Source organism: Lepisosteus platostomus, chromosome 7 (genome assembly GCF_059453375.1).
Source record: "Lepisosteus platostomus isolate fLepPlt1 chromosome 7, fLepPlt1.hap1, whole genome shotgun sequence".
In the NCBI taxonomy this organism is placed as follows: Eukaryota; Metazoa; Chordata; class Actinopteri; order Semionotiformes; family Lepisosteidae; genus Lepisosteus; species Lepisosteus platostomus.
The window spans coordinates 61,002,697-61,026,806 of NC_142617.1; the positions used below are offsets into that span (position 1 = coordinate 61,002,697).

At 39.6% G+C, this 24,110-nt stretch overlaps 1 protein-coding gene across 1 annotated transcript in view; it reads right to left on the reverse strand.

Annotated features, from left to right (window-relative positions):
• tmem266 (transmembrane protein 266) overlaps positions 1-21,261 on the reverse strand; it is an 83,441-nt gene extending 62,180 nt beyond the window's left edge. The window contains exons 1-2 of the mRNA XM_088641560.1: positions 19,944-21,261; positions 14,664-14,769 (exon numbers count right to left, since the gene is read on the reverse strand). Coding sequence (XP_088497686.1) covers positions 14,664-14,677 — 14 coding nt within the window. The 5' untranslated portion in view covers positions 14,678-14,769; positions 19,944-21,261. The remainder of the gene's footprint in view (positions 1-14,663; positions 14,770-19,943) is intronic.
• Positions 21,262-24,110: the final 2,849 nt, after the last annotated feature.

Here is a 24,110-nt window from a genome sequence, read left to right on the forward strand (position 1 = left end):
CCATAATGTTAAGAATCTGTTAGACTGTACTCTGAGTGCAAACTGCAGAACACGAAAGCAGTCTGCTCTATGACCTGTGGAGCAGAGCAGGCCCAGCAACTCCTCTGTTGAAGATACCGCACAATGAGCATCAGAATTGGGGCGGAGCGGTGGCTCTATGGCTAAGGATCTGTGCCTGTGGCTGGAAGGTTGCTGGTTCAAATCCTGCAGCTGGCAGAGGAATCCTACTCCGGTGGGTTCATGAGCAAAGCCCTTAACCCCAACTGCTCCAGGGGTGCTGTACAATGGCTGATCCTGCACTCTGACCCCAAGCTTCTCTCCCTGTCTGTGAGTCTCATGGAGAGCGAGCTGGGGTATGTGAAAAGACGAATTCCTCATGTAAGAAATTGTATATGGCCAATAAAGTGATCTTATCTTAGAATAAGCTATACTTGCACCTGCAGCCTGTTAAGGTTAGACAGACTGTTGTTTTTTTCTTTGCTTTCCAGAACGTTCACAAAAAATTACCTTTTTCAAAAACTGCAAAAGTGCAAGGTGTTAAATGCCCCCACGTTTTTTTTCATAGGTATTTTTTTATTTATTTAAACCCCACAAGGAAGGAACCAAAGAAGTAATTAGAGAACAAGACAGACACATCTCCCAGAGATACACCTATTACTTTTAGTTCCACATTTTTTATGCATTCAAGCAGTAGGGTATAACATCGTAGCACATTTCGACTGCCTATCACTGTCACCCGCAACTGGACTGCACGATTGTCTTAATCAACAGCACAGAAACACAGCCAGCTGAATCACTGTGCCACCCAGTCTTCTTACAATTGCTGTGCAAATTGGCACCTACTCTGCTAATCAGAACGAGGCAGCTAATCAGTCACGGCAGAGACGGACTGTTCAGAGCATCAAAATCACATTCGAAAACAATTATATGCAAAGCTGAGACCCACTACTTTCAGAGCCTGGTTCACTGCCTGGTTGCTACTGTGCAGGTCCAACCTGCGCTTGGACATAGAATTCTGCTCTGCAAGACGGTGTGGAAATGGAAAGCAGGCCAGCAGGCAAGACTGTCCTTAAGGAGGGGAAGAGAAATTGTTTAAACATAGGAACAGTGACCGAAACCAATACACCCGCCTGCCACATTAGCAAATGATAGGATTACATGACTTAAGGGGCAGGCATAAAGGTCATCTTGTAGCCTTAGTGGCTTAACACAGCCATGCAACAGTACAGAAGGTCACACTACGGAAGGTGAATTTCATCAGAGGACTCTACTGTACCTGAAAACAGAAGAGTCTTGCGTCGTCGACAGAACCCTCTGTGCTCTTGTGACTTGCCAGTTTTTAAAGGTGAAATCAGGACAGGCTTTTTCAATATATAATCTAGCAATGATTTTGTTGGCTTTGACCCAGTTTCTAATTAAATCATAATGACGTTAAAAGAGAACTGGAGCTGGAGAATCTTGGGATACTAATTTTGGAAAGTGTTACGCACCACACACAGAGGTCAAAACAAATACCTTGACATGAAGACATGAATGGTGCCACAGATAATCATTTCATTCTTGTCCACTAAAAAAAAGGGATAGAGCTTTAAACATTTCAAGGAGAGACCCACTAAGACCATAATAATACAACTATGTATAAATCTTTTTATCCAGTGTTGGTATCTTCATTTTACACCCATCACAAATTGTTTCTTCATGTCTTGGCTCAAAGCAGAAACTCTTATACCACCAGTGGAGAATGAGAATGGGCAGATATTTCTCCTGGCCACCAATTGAGCAATCAATCTGTTTTTATAGATGTTTTATCTCTCCATTTGACACTTTTATTGTACACCACCCAATCTGGACCCAATAAGGGTCTTCATGTACTGGCCCACAGCAATGACTCTTGTTCCTGCATGGGGTGAATGAGTGTCAACAGTCTCCTGAAACCAGCTCACCCATCAGGCCTTTCTTCTTTGGACACGAAACAATCTCTGCAGAGACATATAGGAAGTACCAGTGCGAAGTGGAGTAGAAACGCATCCCTCACTGACATCACAGTGAGCTGGTAGACACTGGGAGGCTGCAGGGATTGTTGTTTCACTGGGAGTGGAGGCAGCCCTGGGTGATTAATCCCAGCCTTGACCCCGGAGGCGATGAGTCTGTTGTTGAACTGTTGTTGCTGGATCGCGCTCAAACTCGGTGACCAGGCACAGATGCACAAGGTCTACATTGTAACTGGTCGAACCACTCAGGTACCTCCACACCATTCACACAGTTAAAAGCGCCAGACTGGAGAAATACTAAAAGGACCAGAGCAAAACCAGTAAACCAGTAAAAACAGTTATGAACAGAAGTAGCACGGCTGTGAATCAGAAGACATAGATCACCACAGTTTAAAAATAAAGCATCCAAAATATTCTTGCCATGCCAGTGCGCTCTGTCTTTTTAAAGAATGTCATTTCTTTTTCCAAAGTAATCATAGCCAAAGACAGGGCACTCAAAATAACACCATTTATTCTTTGGCCTCCAGTGTTTTTTCACAGCACAGCAATAAATCACAATGATCAAATCGATAAAAAATATAAAAATACCCTGTGGAGAATTAGTGCTACAGTGTGTGTTTATTACAGGCTGTCTGTTCCCTCTTGATCTCATTCATTGTTATTTAAATAAGTATAATAATTTACATTATTCTTTTAAGAAAACATTTTTACCCAGTCATGTTTCTAAAATTTAACAATTCTGTTAATGCGAGATTATGGGAACTGTATGCTCAGGAGCTCAGTTTAACACTTTTCAAATTACATTTTTACCTGCCATTGTAAACACTGCAAAATGAAATCCATTTCAATGTCTGTTCTAGTAGGTTATTTTTCAATACTTTTGTTTTGGCTTGGTGAATTTATTCCTCTTCTTAAATTCTGGAAATATAACCATAGCAACCAAAATATTTAAGCTCCACAGATTTGTCACTGTTTCACTGACCCTGCAAGGTTTCAGACTACAAAAATGCAATCTTTTGAAAACTCAAGATTTTGGGTTTCTGAGATTTTGAAGGCTGAAGTCCATTCATCTATCTGATCCTTTTTGAGCCACTTCTTCCAATTCAGGGTCGCGGAGGAGCCGATCCTGGTAAGCAACGGGTGCAAGGCAGGACAGACCCTGGACGGGACACCAGTCAAAGTCCGTTCAGTTAATTTACTATTCAGAATTAGTACTGGATAGCAACTTCCGGCAGCTCCTATGGGTTATGTGGGACGCATATCTCCACAAATTTGCAACCTCTCTAATACTGTACGCTTTACAGAGGTGAATTATTTTCCCTTCTATGTTGTCCACGGACAGAGTTTCTTCCAATCCTGGAGATACTAAAATGCAATTAATAGTTTAGACATTGCCACTCTTTAGCATAATCTTATGAGAGACCCTGATCCTTGGACCTGCAATTCATCAGTGTATGATGTAGGAGACTGCAGGCATACAGTAGTTCAAGGGACATGCTTACTCGAACTGTCACATGCCTGGCCCTGAGCTTTCCATTTTCACCCTGCCTGTCTCAGGTTTGTATGAGTGTGTAATAATAATAATAATTGCTTACACTTATATAGCGCTTTTCTGGACACTCCACTCAAAGCGCTTTACAGGTAATGGGGACTCCCCTCCACCACCACCAATGTGCAGCATCCACCTGGATGATGCGACGGCAGCCATAGTGCGCCAGAACGCTCACCACACATCAGCTATCAGTGGGGAGGAGAGCAGAGTAATGTAGCCAATTCATAGAGGGGGATTATTAGGAGGCCATGATTAGTAAGGGCCAATTGGAAATTTGGCCAGGACACCGGGGTACACCCCTACTCTTTTCGAGAAGCGCCCTGGGATTTTTAATGACCACAGAGAGTCAGGACCTCGGTTTTACGTCTCATCCGAAGGACGGCGCCTGTTTACAGTATAGTGTCCCCATCACTATACTGGGGCATTAGGACCCACATGGACCACAGGGTGAGCGCCCCCTGCTGGCCCCACTAACACCTCTTCCAGCAGCAACCTTAGTCTTTCCCAGGAGGTCTCCCATCCAGGTACTGACCAGGCTCACACCTGCTTAGCTTCAGTGGGTTGCCAGTTGTGAGTTGCAGGGTGATATGGCTGCTGGTGTAGATCAGACCAGATCATTCCTGTGAGCTTTCCATTTTCACCCTGCCTGTCTCAGGTTTGTATGAGTGTGTAGATCAGACCAGATCAGTCCTGTGATGCACTGCATGGCAGGAAATCTGTCGCAGTCTGCTCTTTCATAAATTATCTGATCCAGGCAACAATTGCATAATTACGGAGCTGTCTGTAACAGTGTCAATGTCCTGCAATGGGATGTGTCAGAAAGACCTCAAGTGAAGTTCATTTGATTGAGACACAGGCTCCCCGGCCACTTTGAAGTGATTACGTTTCATGCTAATGCCAGGTTTAGCTGGCACGCTGAGCTCCAGCTGCAAGCGTGCCCGTTGATCCTTTTCACATCCACCTCAAGGAAGAGCATCTGCACTGAGGCACTGATGATGGCTTTACCCGAAGCACACCTTTAGATGTGCAGGTGAATGCTGAATATCATCAACTGCACTGCAAACAACTGCGGTCAGGAAAAACCAACCTGCTGCACCCCTGGATGATGATAATGATGATATTATCTACAGTGATATTATCTCACTTCCTGAGCACACTTTGTGTTGCTTATTGGCGGGGATACTCAACAGCATTGCATTAAATGTGCTTGTAGTTAACAGGTATTTATCATTTGCATTTTGAAAAGGAAGACAGTAAATTCCAATATCTGATGCTATACAGGTATAAACAATACATACTGTACTGTAAGTTTAGCTATGGAATATACCCTACCTGTCCCAGTAGATAAAATGCAAATGAGTATATGGAACTGACTGAGAGATACTGAGGAACAAAACACATGCCACTCGAACAGCAAAACCAGTGAATGGAGAGTGTCAAAGTAAATTATTAGAAATGGCCAGTAGAGTGGATCAAATATAGTGCACAAATAGAATGTATATTGTGTCTTGCTGTTCTGTAACTAATGTACACACAATCCTCAATACCGAATTGCCAAGGTATACTTATGCCCTGTATTTTTTACTAACAGTAGTTTGTTAAATGCAGTATTTACTGTACCTTTACAACTATCTTTAGGACCAAAGGCTGCATTTTACAATTATTAATGTTTAGGGATTTTTAGTGCCAAAGTAAATTTACCCTAAGCAAAACACTGTAACTCATATTATGTGTCTGAAAACCTTAAACTGCACAGTATAAACCAGAGGAAATGTATAATTTATTTTTCTCTATATATAAGTGCAATTGGAACAAATATTGCCTGTTTAAAAAAGAGACTTATGCATGACACTGAGTCATTTACTCTACAAAAATTTGGCATGAGCTAGAATATACTGTATTATTTGTATTTGTCAAAGCAAACACAACATAGAATTATAAAAGGAGTATCTGATATAGCAGATTTATTCAAATGTATTTTGAACATTGAACATAATTTTCTTCTCAGCTTTTTGCTAGAGAACTCTAAACTGTCAACAATTCTAACGCCAAGATCCATATATTGTACCAAAACAATAACTAAATGACAAGATTATATTTCTTTTTCTATATTACTCAGGATGTATTTGACCCGTTAAACTTTAGAAAGGATACCCTATACATGTTAACCATTATAAAAGCAGACTGCAACGTACCAGGAAGAGTGTTCTTGATGAATGCACTTTAGATGATGAAGCGTGCAACACGACAACAAGTGTGGTAAGATAATAGGAAAACTTCAAAATGACAGTGTAAATTTACTTTTCAGAAGGAACATCACATTGTGAGCAACATAGAGTACTTAAAGAAACTGGCCGATCTCAGTATATTGATCTTAAATCTCTCACTGAAATTCCATGTCCTTACATCTATAGAGCCATATCTGGGCAACTGTTTGTGGTTTTTCAAAGCATCTTGTCAGACAAGCCAGTAAACCTAGTTAGAACTGGCTGAATTAAACTTAAGACAGCAATTCAGACGTCTGATATCATCAGAAAAGTGGGTCAAACATGGCAATGTCTCTTCCTGAAAATATGCCAAGGTTTTATGCTACAATTGTAAACCTCTGCTTCCTACTCTCAACAATAATAAAACATGTGAGACATTGAACTGGACAGCATCTCCTCCACACTGCCAGCAGTAACACGCAGCGTGCGACGCAAACTGGATTAGGGTTTTGATTTAAAACAACCCATCGTGCAGGGTAATCCACCATACTGCTACCACGGGCACCAGATGGTGCACTGCCCCCCTCCCCCCGCCCACCCTCTCAAAGAATTGTTGAGTGGAACAAATCACATGCAAATAAGAGTGATGATCATTTCTCGAAACCTCAAGAAACAGTATGTTAGAAAATTTAACTTTGACCAACAAGATCATGTTTGCCCATGGCTCAAAGTTGGGCCAAGCACTTAAAAAAATGTTTTTTGGCTGTACTGTATATTCTACTTCTCTAGCTCTGTTGTGCTCTGCTGCTGTAGCTCTCACTGAGTGAAAAACATTATTTGATCATATGTAAGAGCAAGTTCTGCAGGCAAGTGGAGTGTCAGAGGGCAGTTTTATGCCCCTTTTGCATGACCTCTGTTGAGGTCTTTTCAGAAACTCTTTACTCTCCAGTTACTATGGCCATTATAGAATGAAGGTCATTATATTTTTGACTTGTGAATATTATTGCAATTTGCTATTTTAATTTCTATACTGCCTGTTTGTTCCACCATTTTGTGTCAGGTTACTGATCAGACACACCTCCAGTTTAAACACAGGGTTTCCTGTCCATCAAGAGGAACTGGACTTCTATTACCATCCCTACATTTACTGCCAGGTGGTTTAGTCACAGCCTCAATATTGCCCCACAACACTTGCACAGATGATATGTATTTTAAAGAGGATTGCACACTTAGCCCCAGATTAAATAAATGCTTTGATCCACCCATCCATATGACAACCCAATAGCTGAAGTTACCTTCTTGTTCGATAGAAGCCAAACAGCAATTAATGTGATTGAAATCTGTGATTAGGCAGTAGTGTTTATGTTTTGTTTTAACGCGTGCCAAATCACTCTTAATTTTGCAAGTATCGGTGACCTGCACATTGTAATCTATGCAGTAGATCAACCAGGATATTGGTTGTTACTGTACACATTGGTATTATCACAGCCTCAGTCAGTGCATGTTGTGGCAGAGAGGGGAAGAAATAAAATTGCAATTTTAGCTGGCAGCATGCACAACAAACTGAAAGCCATACACCTGGCTGTTTCATAGTTTTGAATGGTCCTCGGCTCTTCAATTCCCTCTTTACGAAAAAAAAAATACTCCCAACATAATCATTAACTCCAAAATATTCTTCAAAGGGTATTTTAATTAAGTGGATCTCCACTGAATACTGCTCATGCTAATGGAACACAATGCTCCTTTTTCACTTGTTTGCACACAGCAGACAGAGATCAAACTACCCAGTTGAATAAAGTACCTTTTCTGATTTGAAGCACCTCTTCTGAAACTTATTTTCCCCCCTCTTCTCCTCAGTAATTAGCATTTGCCATAATGCAATGGTTCTTCAATTTGCCCCCAAAGAAACAAAAAAGTCACAGACTATGGATCCAAATGCATAGTGTTTTCAGACAATTCCCTTTACCATGGAACAGTATAAATTAAAAATCAATTAATGACATTTTGCATGAAATCCGAAGATGAGTCAATCTTTCAAAAAATATTGTCCACATGTGTGCCATTGCTTGGAACAATAAAAAAGCATAAACATGTAAAAGCCTGGGTTCAATCTAGCAGCTTCCCAGATTTTCCTGCTCCCAAAGGGAAGATAATATTGGAGCTACAACTGAAAAGCTCCCTGTCACTAATGACTCTGAAACAGTTTCATCCATTTTGTGAACATATGTGAATGTAATAATCACATCCTCTAGATTCAATACAATTTCAGTAAAATATATACCAGGGAGAGATGCATCAAGTACTGTACTGTACTTGGCAAATGAAAGGCCACCACAAACTTTACTTGAGATATTTCAAAATATTATAACTACTCTTTAAACAATACTAAAATGAAGTATTAGCTCATGAACACAACCATAACCTATTTAAGAAATGAATGCTTTCAGTGTGTCAAAACTAGATTAAAAATGAAATTTCAGGACTGAATAAACTTGAAAAAAGTAGAATGTAAAACAAATACAACTTGCCAAAAGTAGCAGTTAATCACAAAGGATAATTCTTCAGAATTTATTGAATATTTATCTTCATCAAATATTTGCAGTGCTCTCACTAGTATACAACTAGCAGTGTGCAGCATAATGTGTATTGACCACTACATGACAGTGACCACTTTACAAGAACTAATATTTTTTATAGAGCCACATCAGAGTGTCCTAGCAAATACAGTACTTGTTAATGGTAGGTCTATTGTTTTCACCACAACTCTACAGATAATGTTCAACGTTGTATGAATGACTGGGGCACCCTGTCTTTCAGATGTCAATTTTACAGAAATGGTCAAAGTGCTAAAAGGTTTGTTGTCCACAAGGTAACATAATACCACATAGAACACCTTAATATTTACACTTTGAATGGGAAATGGGGTGTCGTTTAGAAAATACAGTCAGAAAATTGTCTGACCATGAAAAAACAATCTGCCGCATCCTTCTGTAAAATATGAAGGATCTGTGAAAGAGTACAATAACACTCAATTTATAAAAGAAAACAACAATTGATTTCAAGTCCCTCAGGCTGACTCAAAATTGCCTGTGCTGTCTGATGACTTTCACTTCTTCATTCTGCGTGGCCAAAATTCACTTGCCGGCAGAAACACACTGCTTTTTGAGCAAAGTGAGTTTAAGGAAACTGTAAATAGAGGCATCACACACATGCCAGAAATTCAGTCAACAGCTGTCAAATTCTCATGCCAGCTGCTTTAGAGAGCTGTAAAAAAACTAGCCATCAAGAATTGTTAGCTGAAGATGTAAAACACTGCCTGCAGCATTTGTCAATAATAAACAGTACACCCTATATTTCATATTGTACAGGATACAAGATATTGTACAGGATCCCTAACGTTATTCCTATTACATTGAATTTGGAAGATCACAGTCATATACATCTTTAGCCTAGAGATGAGGATTTTAGTATAGCATAGCAGACAAAATGCAGGTGAATTAAAATAATCAAGAAATGTTTATCAAAACACAGCTTTACCTGACCTATATTTCTACAAGACCTAGATTTGTACTAGAGCATGTTGAAATTCTCCAGTTCAAAGCCTCAGTACTGTCCCAGTCAAACCACACAATTGAAAGTGAAGGCCCTCACTCAAAATAGTTTAACTGAGACAATACTGGCAGGATGTGTGATGATAAATGAAGGGAATTTCAGCGGAGGCAATTAGTATTTGGTTTGTTTACAGGCGAAATAATAGTTTTTTTTTTAAATAAAGAGTAAACTTACAATATTTACAAGACTGTATGGCCTAAATCCTTTACACTTAACGCAATACAGGTTCATCACTCCAGTCCTACTGAACAAGCAGAAAAAGCAGCGTTGTGAGCTGTAATCAGACTTTGTAGCCCGAGGGGCTTCGACAATCCCATACTTCTCAAGTGTGCTCCGAAAGCCTAACTACTTACGGTCATCGATTTATTTCAGACCGGGGACCTGAGTATGCTGCCTTGCCATGATGCACTGCCTCAGCCACCCTCACATGTGTTACCCCTGTGGTTTGATCCCCTGTCTGTCTTCCCCACAGTTTCCAAGCACCGCTGGGGTCATTAGGAACAGATCTCATACTGTGCATATTGGAGCCTCTGCTATATTTCTGGCGAACTCAACTCATTTACTTTTAAACTGTGAGAGTTATCTTCTTACAGTCAAATAGTGTGATCATTTAGTGTAAGCTACAGTACTCTTACCAAAGGTTTGTTTTAAACAATCACTGAAGCACTGCTGCTCATACAGGGCTCACCTTCCTTTGTACCTTAGCCAATGGCTATTTTGATCACAGGCAGACCCACCACAGTTTTATCATGTACGAATGTAAGAACGGTTGTAATCATTAGGAGGCAATTGGCCCATCTTGCTCATTTGGTTTCTAGCACTTTATTGATTCCAGGATCAGGCCTCACTCTTCAGCCTATTCCTGGAAGGATCGCAGGGAATGAATTCCAGCATGAATGGAGAGCTGGACCACTCTTTAGCAATTTTTTTACTCATCTTTTGTACAAGACTTAGATCTGGTATTCTCCAGATGATGAGTCTTTAAAGCTAAAAGATTTCTAAATGACAGATATTTCTCCATATATCAGATTTATCCATATTGCCAGAACCGCAGTAGTTCCCTTGTTTTTGCGTGTCTGTTTACAGTTTCTGATTCTTTTACTTATAATTATTGTGTCTTTTCAGTTCCATGTCATATGTCACCCAGTTCTTCAGAAATCTGGAGTCAAATTTTATTTTATTTTAATTTAACATTGCTTTGCTCTGTTTTAAAAGTGAATTAAAAATCTTTATAAAATGCATACTGAGGTACAGTGTACTGGCATTGCTTTTTATGTGCAATGCAGGGAGGAGAGAGTTCAATAATAAACAGAACATGTCTCTTTTCAAGCAAATCCAAAACAATTACAATTTTCAATAGAAGGATGTCATCCCTGCCATGTAATTGGAGTCAAACTGACCCGCATTGACAAATAATGGCTAAAAAAATCATTTGACTTCAAAGTACAAAAAAATGAAAAATTGTGCATATACATCCATCAAATTACATTTGTATACTGTAAGACATGTATTGTCACTGGTATAACTGAAACTCAAGAAGTGGCATGCCTAGACTTTTTTTGTGGTATAAAAATAAGGGTTGCTTGTCACTTTAACTTAGATTTATAAAAAAAAAAGAACCTTGACAAAAACAGTGACATTCTTTAGGAAAACAGTAAAGTCTGATTGGACAGCACAGTCATTCTTCAGTGAAAGATTCCATTTCAGCCTCAGCTGGCCTGCTTGTAGCAGCAAAATAGAGGCTCTTCTAATACAGACCTTTTATTAACAGGTGCATTGTTTAAACTACCTCTGGTAGTACTGCCATGTGGTCGCCTTTCAGCTCTGCAACTGCTAAGCAACTCTGGTCAATCTGCAGATATCACTCCTCTCCAGAAGGCTCAGACAGTGTAGAACACATACCGTATGCAGGCAAGGATTCAAGTCTCAATTTGGCAAAGACCTCTTTCAAGCAAGGGCTTCCCTGTAGTAGCAATTTTTGCCTTTTTTTTCCTGTGTTCATTTGATAAGGTAAATGAATGCTGAGCCTCACTTCTGTGTTGTTTGACTCTCCTGCAACGCAAAGACACCACCACTTGTCAGGATTCTTTGATTGGATTGATCTCTTGACTGAACAAAAGGAACAAAAAGAGCCCAGAAAAAGTCTTTGGAGGTAAACTCCCTAAAGCTGCCCAAAGCAAAATGAAGAGGACTGCAAGAGTTCAAAAGCAGGCAGGATTTGCTGTTGTGACCAAATACTGCTGGTTATAAAGGAAGCTTTAATGGAACCACTAAAATTAAAACAGACCTTGCCTATATTATTTAATATGTAGAATGACACCATTCTGCCATGTATCTGTTATAAATGTTGATAATACATTTTCTTAACAACTATTGCCCATATTACTCAGAAATCTCACTCAGCAATGCATTAAGTATGATGTTCAGCTATAACAGAACAACAGTTCAGGAGATTATGTCTGACAGCTACAAAGAAAGAATAACTGAACTTACAAAAGGAGTAATACGTCCCTGTATGGCCTTCAAATAGTTGTTTTCTCTCCTTTCAAAAAATGTGATGATTTTTTTGTAGGTCTTTTAAATTTGAAGCTTTGACTGATTTTAGTCCTACAAATGCATCAACTGTGATTCACTACTGTAAAAGCAACCTTTTTTTCAACTAAAAATCTGACAATTGGCAACACAAAAAAGAGGAACCATACTTCGAGAACTCTAAAGAAGTTTTAAAATAGCTCCAGATATGTTTCACAACAAAAATTAAAGAATGTCCCATCTATTTCTCATATCTGCATTCTCATAGACTAAAGATGAGTCGCCATAAAAAAATGTCAATGCAGTCCTTTCATACAGATGTTTTAGTAAGTTATTTCTGTAGAAGTACTGTATCTGTTGCTTCCTGTTATTTTGTGGTTTACGTGCCATTCTGTGCATTATTCTTTCTCAATATGATCATTTATTATCCTTTTTATTAACTATTTTTTAAAAAAGTGATTAAAAAAACATCTCTCCAGTGTGAGCACGTCATTTCAAAGATGTGTACAAGAATGTACCAAACTACTGTCTTCAGAAACAACGCCTGGTGGTGGTCTAACTTCTGTTAGAAAATCTGTTTGACATGGTGGGGTGGAAACTGGGTTACCCTTAGAATTTATTTAGTTGTGATGATTCACATAACTGATTCTTAGGGAAAAGGTAGTGATAGGCAATATTTGGTTTTGAAAAAATAAACAAAGTGGGGTCAGATGGTTTTCTTTAAATTCAACAACCTTTAATGAGACCTTTTTCTCTTTTGTGAGCTCTTGCATTTTGGGAAGCATTTTCAAAAAAACAAATCTCAGAATTCTTCAACTTCAGCAGCATTATAACAGCAGACTCTTGGAAAACCAACTGTGTATACATTATCATCACAGGGCTTTGCATTCAAAGTCTCTTTTTTCATATGAAATCAGCCCAAGATGATGAGGTGTTAAAACATAAAAATAATAATAACAATAATAAAGAGGTTTAGCTCCTTTATATAAAATAATATCATTCACTCACTTAATTCAGCTATTGTATATGTACTCATCCATAATAACTATTTTACAAAACACTGATTCATTCTAGAAAAAACTTTTAAAGGTTGTACAGTAGGTGAATAATCTAAGGCTACTAATAATCTGTGACTCTTACAGCTGACAATACATGCTATGTACGGTCTATAAAATTGCCCTGATCCAATTGTTGAAGTCCCAAGAAAGACAGAAATGCAGTGAGACCCCCAGAGCTTCAAGATTAACCTTTAACATGACCCAGTGACACTTTGCTTTTTGCTTGACTGTAGCCAGTCCCATTGCTCCCAATCCATGGTCACTTAATTAAAAATACATTTAAAAAGATGCCTGGACAAGCTGAAAAAAGCAGAAGGGACTACATCAGTAGAATACTTCTCCTTTAATCCAGGAGACCAGGAGACTGAAACGTGTCTTACGACTCTCAACACAGCAGCCCACTTATGCTATCATCATGCAGGAGCTGTTTGAGGGCCACACAGAGAGTAATTACTAATATAAGGATATGACTAGGGGAAGATGCTACCGCATACTAAAAAAGTATAAGAAACCCTCAGAGTGAGGGGCTGTACTGCAGCTGCCTGTGGATGGCCAGTGGCTCGCTGATCACACGTCCTTCAGTACTTATTGAAATACTCGTTATCCAGTGCAAACACATTGCGATTCATCTCTATGGAGAGCCTGAGGGAAAATCAAGGGGAGAAGGACAGAGGGATAGGGCAAAATCATTGCAGCACAACAAAACACTGGATAGCCAAACCATTTCACGTCTCTCTGAGTGTCAGGCTTGGCACAGCCAGCTCAAAGATGCTTTACTACTTTCTTATTCTAGGTGTGCGATCTCCACATAGTTCACAATCCCATTTTATTTTCATGCTGTACAAATGATACTTGTATCTACAGTCGGCCGGCCACAAAACCTCACTGTAAGTGAAGTGAGCCTTGGTCTCAAGAGGGCAGCCAATGTTCTATTCCAGGAAAAATAACAAAATCTTCCTTCAAACAGCATATTAAAATAGTGGGAAATCACACCAATTTAGTGGGGAATATTTACTGATAATATGAAATACTCCATTGACATGCATCTCTTTAGTACCCTTTGTGTGTCTAGAGAAATGAGTTCCTACACTTGTGTTAACTAGCTATGGTTTTATAAAGAAGACCACGTGAAAACAACGAGCACCACAGCTTTTAAAGAACTCCCTCCTTGCTGTTTTCCCCACAGACCTGATCTCTGTGTTCCACGTTGATGCTTGAGGCATCAGTTAACACACTTAGATGTGAGACAAAGCATTCAGAAGGAAATAGGGCAGGTAATGCATGCCACACGAAGCTCACCAGCAAATCTGACAATCCTTGCTTGCTTTAAAACAACTGTGGATCCGCATACAAAAAGAACCAAGCAAGCAAAAAAACAAATCAAGAGGGACCACAGGCAGTGAGCTCACAATGTCCTCGTATCTCCTTGTTCACATTGAGCCTAACTCTGCTTCATCAATTACTCAATCTTCTATAGATTGTGTTTGATCAAAAAAATGGCAAGGTAAGTGAAATTGTTAGGAGAGGTGAGGTCTGCCGCATTTCAAACAGGCTCATCCATTCCCAAGTGGCACCAGTGAATACTTAGGAAATGAGGAATATGCTTCTTGTGTGAAGCAACTGAATGACTGTGTTTCAGCTGTGCTGCATGCATGAACTGAAAGACTGCACAGGGCTAATGAAGGTCAGGAAGATAGAGGCTCATACTTACTGAGGGTTGGCCATGTTGAGAGATGTGGGCTGAGATTACATATGATTTCACCCAGTTCTAACTCCCGAGTAGTGTGCACAGGGAAGCAAATTTAAACATTGTGAACCTAAAGAAAGAAAAGAAGACAATTTCAATGAAAAGAAGGGATTTCAATGTGTACAGGCATACCCATCATTTTCATGTGGTATATTATGAATGCAGCACACCAGTACATCAAGCAGCACAAAATGAAATAGACATAAAGCAGCAACACTTTACAGGGAGGATGTATTTACTGTCCATAGCAATAACACATTTACTTGCATGGAGTTACCATGTTATTGTTTCTGTTGGTGATTTGCTTATTTTGTATACTGCATATTCCGTCCCTTTTCTAACCATTTCTTCCAATTCTGGGTCACGGGGGAGCCCAAGTCTGTCCCCGAAAGCCTGTCCCTGGATGGGACACCAGTCCATCGTAGGGCAGACAGTCACAAGCGCAGACGCACACACTCGCACTGGGGCCAATTTCCCGAGAAGGCAATTAAACCGTATATACTTGAAACCAGCGTACCTGCCAGCATGATTTTGGATTGTGGTAGGAAACTGGAGCACCTGGAGGAAGCCCACACAAACACAGGGAGAACATACAAACTCCACTCAGATAACAGTCCAGGTCCGGAACTGAACACAGGGCCCCAGCGCTGTGAAGCAGCAAAGCTAACAACTGCACCACCATACTGCTCCTTACTGTATAAATTATTGTTTTAAATTATATCTACATATTTATTTCAAAATAATCATGTACTTCTGCAGCGGCACAGAACTATAAAATAGATAACACATGAAATACATTGCACAGAACATATATATTGTAGCATTGTAATGATCTGTAAGTACGTATGTAATTACGTACGTGGTCATTAAAAATCCCAGGGCGTTTCTCGAAAAGTGTAGGGGTGTAACCCAGGAGTCCTGGCCAAATTTCCCCATTGGCCTTTACCAATCATGGCCTCCTAATAATCCCCATCTATGAACTGGCTTCATTACTCTGCTCTCCTCCCCACTGATAGCTGATGTGTGGGGAGCGTTCTGGCGCACTATGGCTGCCATCGCATCATCCAGGTGGATGCTGCACATTGGTGGTGGTGGAGGGGATCCCCATTACCTGTAAAGCGCTTTGAGTGGAGTGTCCAGTAAAGCGCTATATAAGTGTAAGCAATTATTATTATTATTATTATTATTATTATTATTATTATTATTATTATTATTATTATTAGCTAAGCACGCTGTGTAAATGTACACTAAATATACTGCCATGCATGACAGTGCCCATGTTAATACAGCTGGGCTCTTCATACAGCAGTAGTTCTATTGTCCAGTTGTACCAGGCCTCTAAGGTTATGTATCAGAAATGTTTTAAGAATATCCTCACAGTCACACAGCTAAATCAGTTGTAGTTTCCTGCCAATATTGTGCATTGTTCTGCAAAAAAATCCATTTCCATTTCCAACATGACACTTCGTAGGCTGGGGCAGGCAGAAACCATCATGGTGGAGTTTACCAGTAATGTTTGGGTCTGAGCATACAAAGACCGACCAGCTCCTCCCACCACCCAGCAGAACAGTGAGCACTTCCCATTATTGATCAGCCGGGCCTAGCCTGTTCTTCACAGTAGAGGAATTCGATATTTGAAGTGTAAGTTTGTTTTCCATATGTGGCAGCTGTACTTCAGCAGAAGGTTAGGATGTAAATGTTTCAGCACAGAGCTTGGGCAACACTTTTTGCTTCCCTTGGACTGTTGTATCTTTCTCTCTTCTATGGTACCTCACTCAGCAAACATACAGTACAGGAAATACAGAGAGCACACACTTCACTTTAAAGTCCCACCCAGGGTGACAAGCGGATTAAAGAAAACAATCACCAATCTACATGGAAATTTCAAAAATATCTGAACCGGATCTGTCAAGGAGATCAGGAGAATCTGCAGATTGAAAATGGTACTGAGGTATCATATATCGATGTCATAATGTTGCACCTGTAAACCCCTTGCGCATAAGGACAAAACTATAAAGGGGACAACTTTGGAAATCCCACGTCCAGTATTCTATTAATATTCTGAGGAGCTCAAGTGGAAAAGGGAAGATCATGAGAAATCATAGTGATCCAGTAAGGTAGATGTGAAGACTAATTAAATCGTCAACTAACTTCCTTGACATAATTAAACAACTTAAATCCATTATAGAACTGAAGGAAATATATATACCTTTATTTTTAATTCATTGTGACATCAAATAGCTAAAGAAGTGTAAGCACCAGAACATTAACATATCTTTCTTGGATTTAGTTTTCGAGCTTCTACTAGGGCTCTCAAATGCTTAATGGCAGTTGCTCAGAACTCACAGACATACAAAAGCAAGGATTCTCAATTCTCCCTAAATCTAGCAGGGTGATGCTCTTTACTCACACTTTTCTGGACACTCCACTCAAAGCGCTTTACAGGTAATGGGGACTCCCCTCCACCACCACCAGTGTGCAGCCCCACCTGGATGATGTGATGGCAGCCAGTACTCTCACCACACGACAGCTCTCAGTGGGAGGAGAATGGAGAGATGAAGCCAGTTCATAGATAGGGATTATTAGGAGGCCATGTTTAGTCACGTCCAGGGGTGTAAATGTGGCCAGGACACTGGGGTAACACCCCTTCTCTTTTTGAGAAACAACCTGGGATTTTTAATGCCCACATAGAGTCAGGACCTTGGTTTTACCTCTCAACCAAAGGCAGGACTAGGACCCACACAGACCACGGGGTGAGCGCCCCGTACTGATTTCTTCTATCTGCAACCTTATTTTTGCCCAGGAGGTCTCCCATCCAGGTACTGGCCAGACGCAAATATTTATTCTAAATCCAGCTCCATTGTTTGTGAAATATTTGCGCTAATGTATTAACATTTTTCAGATGCAGATTTCTGAAATACAAAACAAATACAAAAACTATTGCATAAAGAGCTAGACAGGGAGTTAATAAAAAGTTCATTGTAAATAATTCAATTAAAAGGTGTGGTCACAATTACTTTCTTTTTGTCTGCTGTGCTTGTGCAACACTCTTTATTTCTGGATTTCTGTCATTGAAATGTGTGTCTCTTGGCTGGAAATAGCTTTTTTACCTTCAGTCCCTGAGAGGTTCAAAAAGATTTAATTTTGTTCTTTGCTTTTTTAAAACCAACTATTCTTTTGCATACTTTTGTCAGAGTTTTCTTAAAATAAAATATCTTACTGAAAAGAAATGTTGATAACAATAAGCCACTTTTATAAAACAAAATCCAAATACCCTCAGTAAAGAAACATTGGCTTTAAATATGATTTCATTCTTTCTGATATTTTAATGTGGGGGCCATAGTAATTAATTTTATTAGGAGATGTCACTGTTCAATTTCAGAAACCAATGAATCAGCAAACCACCTCTGTCTCATGAGGAATTGTGCAAAGAAATCATTACTAGTAGCATAATATCTCTTGTAAAGGCATAACTCAGTTAACATCTTTTAACACAAAACAAACACAATAATCTTGTATACTACTGAAGTACATTCAAAGCAAAGATGTTTTTTCAAATTAATCAAAATGAATAGAGTGAAAAGCTGTGAACTGGCCAGCAGAACTGGTCACTGCCCTGAGGCAATCACCAATGACTTCTTGAATAATGCTTCTATTTAAATCTCAGCAAAAATCTCACCCCTAAAGACCTCATTTTCTAGCTTGTACATGAAATGGGATTTTCCTCACCTTCCATTTAAAATACAGCAAGCTAAACTGGAACAGCATCATTCAGGGGCACTCTTGTCTCTGTCTTCTAAAACATATTTTACAAATCTACACATACTGTATAAACTACAAAAGACAAATTAAAGATGTCTACACCAGTTCATTTCCTCTGGATTGAGATTGCTCGATGTTATATATTTTCTCCACAGCTTAGTCCTGCATGAAGAGTCCCGTCTGCATAGTGATCCAGATCACATATTGGGATCAGACACGATGCATGCTGCATTCTTATTGAAATGCAAAGTGTAGAGATATTTCTATAGTGTAAGTTTAGAGGAAGCAAAATAATTATTCTCAACAGGTTCTAGACAGGATATATTTTCATAAAAGAAACAGCCTGAATATACATTTTTTTCTCCATGAAAAAAACAAACACTTCAAGTGGCTATTCAATATCGCAAAAAGCACATGTCAGGGCCGGTCTGTGTTCCGGCCATTATGTAACTAACCAAAAAAGTATTTATGTGGACTTCTAAGCTCTTTCTGCCCTCAGTGCACCTGGCATTGACTCAATGCTAAACTAATTTGAAATTAAATTATGACAAAACAAAAACAAAGCTAAGAAATAACACCATCTAACACTGGTCACATTCAGTACAACAATCAACTGTTTAAGTTGACATTTTACTTCGTATCCAAGGGAACTTCAACAGTAGTTTTACAAACTATGCATATTAGTTCTACGTCTTTTCCCCAGACCTCGCCTTGGAGAAAATGCAAGATTTAATCTTTTAGCGGTCCCTGCCGAAGTATCACGTCGTGGTTGCCAGTTCGTTTCCTCTCTTTACCTCCTCTACACACAGACCACTGGAAGTTTTCAAAGAACGAAATTCACCGAACGCTCATAACTTGTATCCGTGTATCTCAGAACTAAAACGTCGAAGCTAAAACACTCTTATGGCGCTGTAAACACTTTGCTCCGAGACTACCACCCCAGAGGCTGTTTCCTTCATACTTTCCCGTGCCGCGTTTCGGGAGATCCTTGCGTCTTTTTTCGCATACACACAATCCCTCTCTGTGAGTAAGCAGAAAAGCACAAGCTGGTGTTGTCTCAACCCGTCCATGTTTTCACAGTTCTACCACAATTCTCTATCACCCCCCCTTTCACTTCGCTCCTTCGAAAGGCCTCGAACCGCTGTCGGTTCCGGTGCACATTCTGTCTCGTTGTGTAACTCAATCCTGCGCTCACACCAAATCCGTCAGATTACAAATGCAGACAGCAGCTTTTCAGAGTCCGCAAATCCGCTCATTATACGCGTGTAAATAACAACTGAGGCTAGTGGAACCTTCTGACCATGAGTCTTAAGCAACCTTAATTAACACAACGAGAGAAGAGGAGGCAGAGAGGGTGTGTGAATGTGTGTGGCTGTAGTGGTGGTGGTGGAAAAGGAGCGGGGGGGTAGGGGTTCTCCTGATGGAGGCAGGGAAGAAACCCATAAACTATAATGAACGATTCGTTCTGAGCATCCAACCTACCTTTCTTGGATTACATTGTGTAATCGTGCCTCCCTTTCCCCCGTGATGATGATAATGTCTCCCTTGCTGATGGTCAGCGTGTGTGAAGCTCCGGTCTCGCAATGTGTAGGCTGCTATCCTTAGCGGGTTTGAACTGGACAGACACCCCTTCTGCTGCTCACAATTCGGGGTACATCGAAGGAGTCGAATTCGAAACCCGAGCATCATCCTTCACCAGTATGTTGTTAGGTATCCCGGACTAACCAAATAACTGGATAGGTGCATCCTTAAAGCGAGGAGAAAACACCAGACCGCTCCTGCTCGAAGAGGGTTTTCCCCACGACCACAGGCAGGGACTCCTTTTGGTGAATATAGGTCTTCCACGGCGAGGAGCTGTCCAGGTGCTGAAAAGGTGATTAACCTCAGATTCCCGCGAACGCTGGTGGGTAGCGTCTTTATAAGCGAAATGAAAATCCCATTCGATCACAACGCCATCGACTTGAACGGTAAAGGAGGAGGTTTTTACGAGTGTGACGGAAAACGATGAAATGTCCAGTACATTGCCAATGCAGTCGCAGTCCTGATACGCGAACACATTTCCACTAACAACCTTGTGCTGTGCCGATAGGTCTCTGTAAAGCCGAATGAAAGCTCGACTTTAGTCACCTCGTTTTTTTTTAAGACACCAGCTTTATGCTTCAATTGCCCCTCTCCGTATCTGAAGTCATTTTTTCCAGGTTTCCTGAAATAAAGACACTACGGGGATAGATTTGTTATCTTTATACCAATTGGTTTAACCATTCGTCATTCAAGCAGATTAGCCCCTCGATGGTTAAAGCACACATCAATCAATCTCATAGCTGCTTCGCAGGCTCTTTATAATTAAACAAGGCTGTCCGTAGTCTGCTGAAGGGGTTGAGCTATCTCAAAATATGTGATTGTCATTGGGTTATTCTACCGGAGAAAACTGGGAGTTAGAAATTATCATAATATTCAGAGACATAAAGACACAATCTTGGGAAAATGCATCTATATGGCACGTTACAGAGGAAAATATTTCCATTTCGTTCTTCGTTGTCGGTTCTCAAATATTTCAGGGGATACAAACCGTCATTTGTTTATCCGTGTTCCCCTGCCATTTTCTCCAGATAAATGATTTTCAAGTGGAAGCATGACATGATTCAGTATCAGAGGCTTAGCAGTCTGTAGCATTTGGAGGTGTAAGGAAACAGAAAATCTTTCAAATGAAACGGCGGAGATGTTACTAGGTTACAGCAAAAATGATGATGCGGAGAATGCTGTTATTTAAACGGCAAATTAGCGTCGATCACATGGAAAAACGAGAATATTCAAGCAGTGTTAACAGAAGTGAGAGAATGTGCGCTTTATGTTATGAAAGAAATACGTAATTCGAGCGCTGTGCAAACTAACCAATAGAAAAGTCCATTTTGATGGTTTATTAAAATATATAAATTCATCGCTCGTTATTTTTCTTCTCATAAACGACTGACAGGTTTGTATTGATAACTGAACCGAAAGGTTTGCATTGATAATCACGATGGTCTTCTAGACCATGGAGATATGATCCTTTTTTAGGATGTCACCTTAACAAAGGTAATAAAAGAATGCGTAATCCATCCAATCCATAAAATAATGTGTCAAATACAACCATCACACGGACTAGGAGCACTGTTAGGGCAGCAAAATTGTGGAATTGTGTCTGATTTATACTGTAGCTGTACTGCACAGTGAAGCCCTGTTTTTAAACCAAATAATCCTCTGTAAACGTATTTGAAAGCTAGTGTCAAGTTATGGAGACGTAATTTAGTTATAAGAGTATGGAAATTTATCACTTTATTTAAGAAGTCATATACGAGGCGTCTGATACGCAGACAACACGGAAACAACCCAAAGCACCCCGTGTATTGCAATATGCTTGGAATGCGAGGGAAAGAGAACTCCTTCTCCAAAGCAGCACGTACCGTTAGAGGTTTTGGTTTCATCACTACAAAACGCATTCATCTTGTGCCTACAACGGTACGTGCTTTTCCTCAGCACAGGCTAACAGTAAAGAATGAACAGGATCTAGGCTTCATGGAATATCAGTGCATTTACTTTCCCTTTCCGCACAACACACGCACATCTTCATTTTCTGTAAATTTTTAAATGTTCGTTATCAACTTCTCAAAACATTAAAGAATTTACGATTTGCGCAATTTTATTGCGAAGAACATATGTTTCAGATTGAGTTGCAGATGTAAAGTCTGAGCTCCCCTTTGACACTGATGTCACTTTACAATAAAAAGAAGTTAAAACATCCCCTCATTCTCAGCATTTTAAGTGTCGGGATCAGAGGTGAAGCAATTCCACTGTCTAAACACATACACTTTCAATTCTGTAAGTAACGAGTTATATCAAATTCTACAAATAAATGTTTTTTTTCTGTATATTACAATTAAAATTTCCAGGCTCTCTCACTGTACAGCAGACAATAGCTGAGTTGGAAAAAAACACACAGCAGGTATCTTAAATTAGGACAATGCCAACATAATTAACGAAATAAAGACCAGTTTTATTATTAGCATTTTTGTTTTTAACTAAAAATATTTCCCAGTCAACATATTAGTCAGCACAGAAGAAGTCATCACATTTATAGAGCAAACAAAAACCACATCTCCATCTGTTTAGCAAATTTATACAACTAATTGGAGAAAAAACGCCCTAATTTAAAGCTAGAGCTAACTGAATTATGAAACACCTTTTCCTTAACAACGCTACAACTGTAAATCCAATCATCGTGAAATTCAAAGAGTGTGATACATTAGTAACACCGCAGTGCACCGGAATGTACCGGGATGTACTGGGATGAGAAGAATCTAATTTACTCATGCAAATGAGCACAATTAAATAAACACACTTTCCACAATAAGTTTAAGGGCATATTATGAATCTCCACAAAATCTGTAGGACAGCTTAACTGTCACTAAAAGAAAATTGCTTATGTAAATTAGGTTGATTAGTATGTAGCTAATACGCATAAGCAGACTTAATTATAAAATATTATTCTTAGTTGGTGGAAAAGTAATTTCACTGCTTACTGGCATATATCAGCTGCCTAAATACTGAAGAATTGGCCTGTTTGCCCTCATGTAAATGTACCAGCGCAACTGCTTTAAAATATGTGTAAAAGCAACTGAAAGTTATATGGAGATGTTAGGTACTGTGTGAGCACACTTCCATGACAGTTATGTGAGATGATTATTCACAAAAGTGCATTTGACGCATGCTTCATAAACATAATCCATTAAAAAAAACATCATCAACATGGACATGGACATTAAATAGAAACGCTCAGTGTAATAAAATAGTTACCAAAGAACTATCAAATACACACCAAAGGAAGGCTTCACCACCAAATATACATATTATCAAACCTTTCTGGAAAAATATTAAGTATATTAAATGCATAGAACAAATAAGCAAGTGCCATAAGATAGGATCACACACAGACACATAGTACATATTTGAGCCAAAGGGCACATCAGGCTGAAACCTGTTCTGGTTTTCACTGCATTGAATAGAGAGCACACGGCTCCCACCTAGAATATTTCCGGGATGAAATGATAGTCCTTTGCACATAAGATCACAGCCCTAATGTAAAAAATAAAGCAGATCTCTGAAAGCCAAGAGGACTTACTGACTCTACAGCAAGCAGGATTCATAAGCATGTCTGTTCATTACAAGAGCAAGTCTGTCAAATACTGTCAGTGACAGCTATTGTTTTCTCACAGCAATCTCCTGGGCCATGTACTCGTGATGCTCCAGCTACTGTGCTTGGATCAGCTGGGTAGTTTTTCTTCCAGCTTATAAATGAGGCATCATAAAGACCTCAATGATGAACACAAACGGCTGTGGGGCAGGGCTTGCATGTCTACACATAAGACATTAATAATGTATTGTGTTACATTTACAGAGGTGGTCTCATTGTCTCTACAACTATTAATCACTACAAATGAAGTCTTTTCTAAAAGGGGCCACTGCAATTATTGTCACAAAAGACAGGATTCAATTGCAATTTGTACACATGCTGCTTGTCCAGTGAAGACTTTGTGGATTTCTGTAGAGGACTACATACTGTATGATGAATGGACATTCTCTTTCTCCAGTAACTGGATTTTGAAAGCTTGA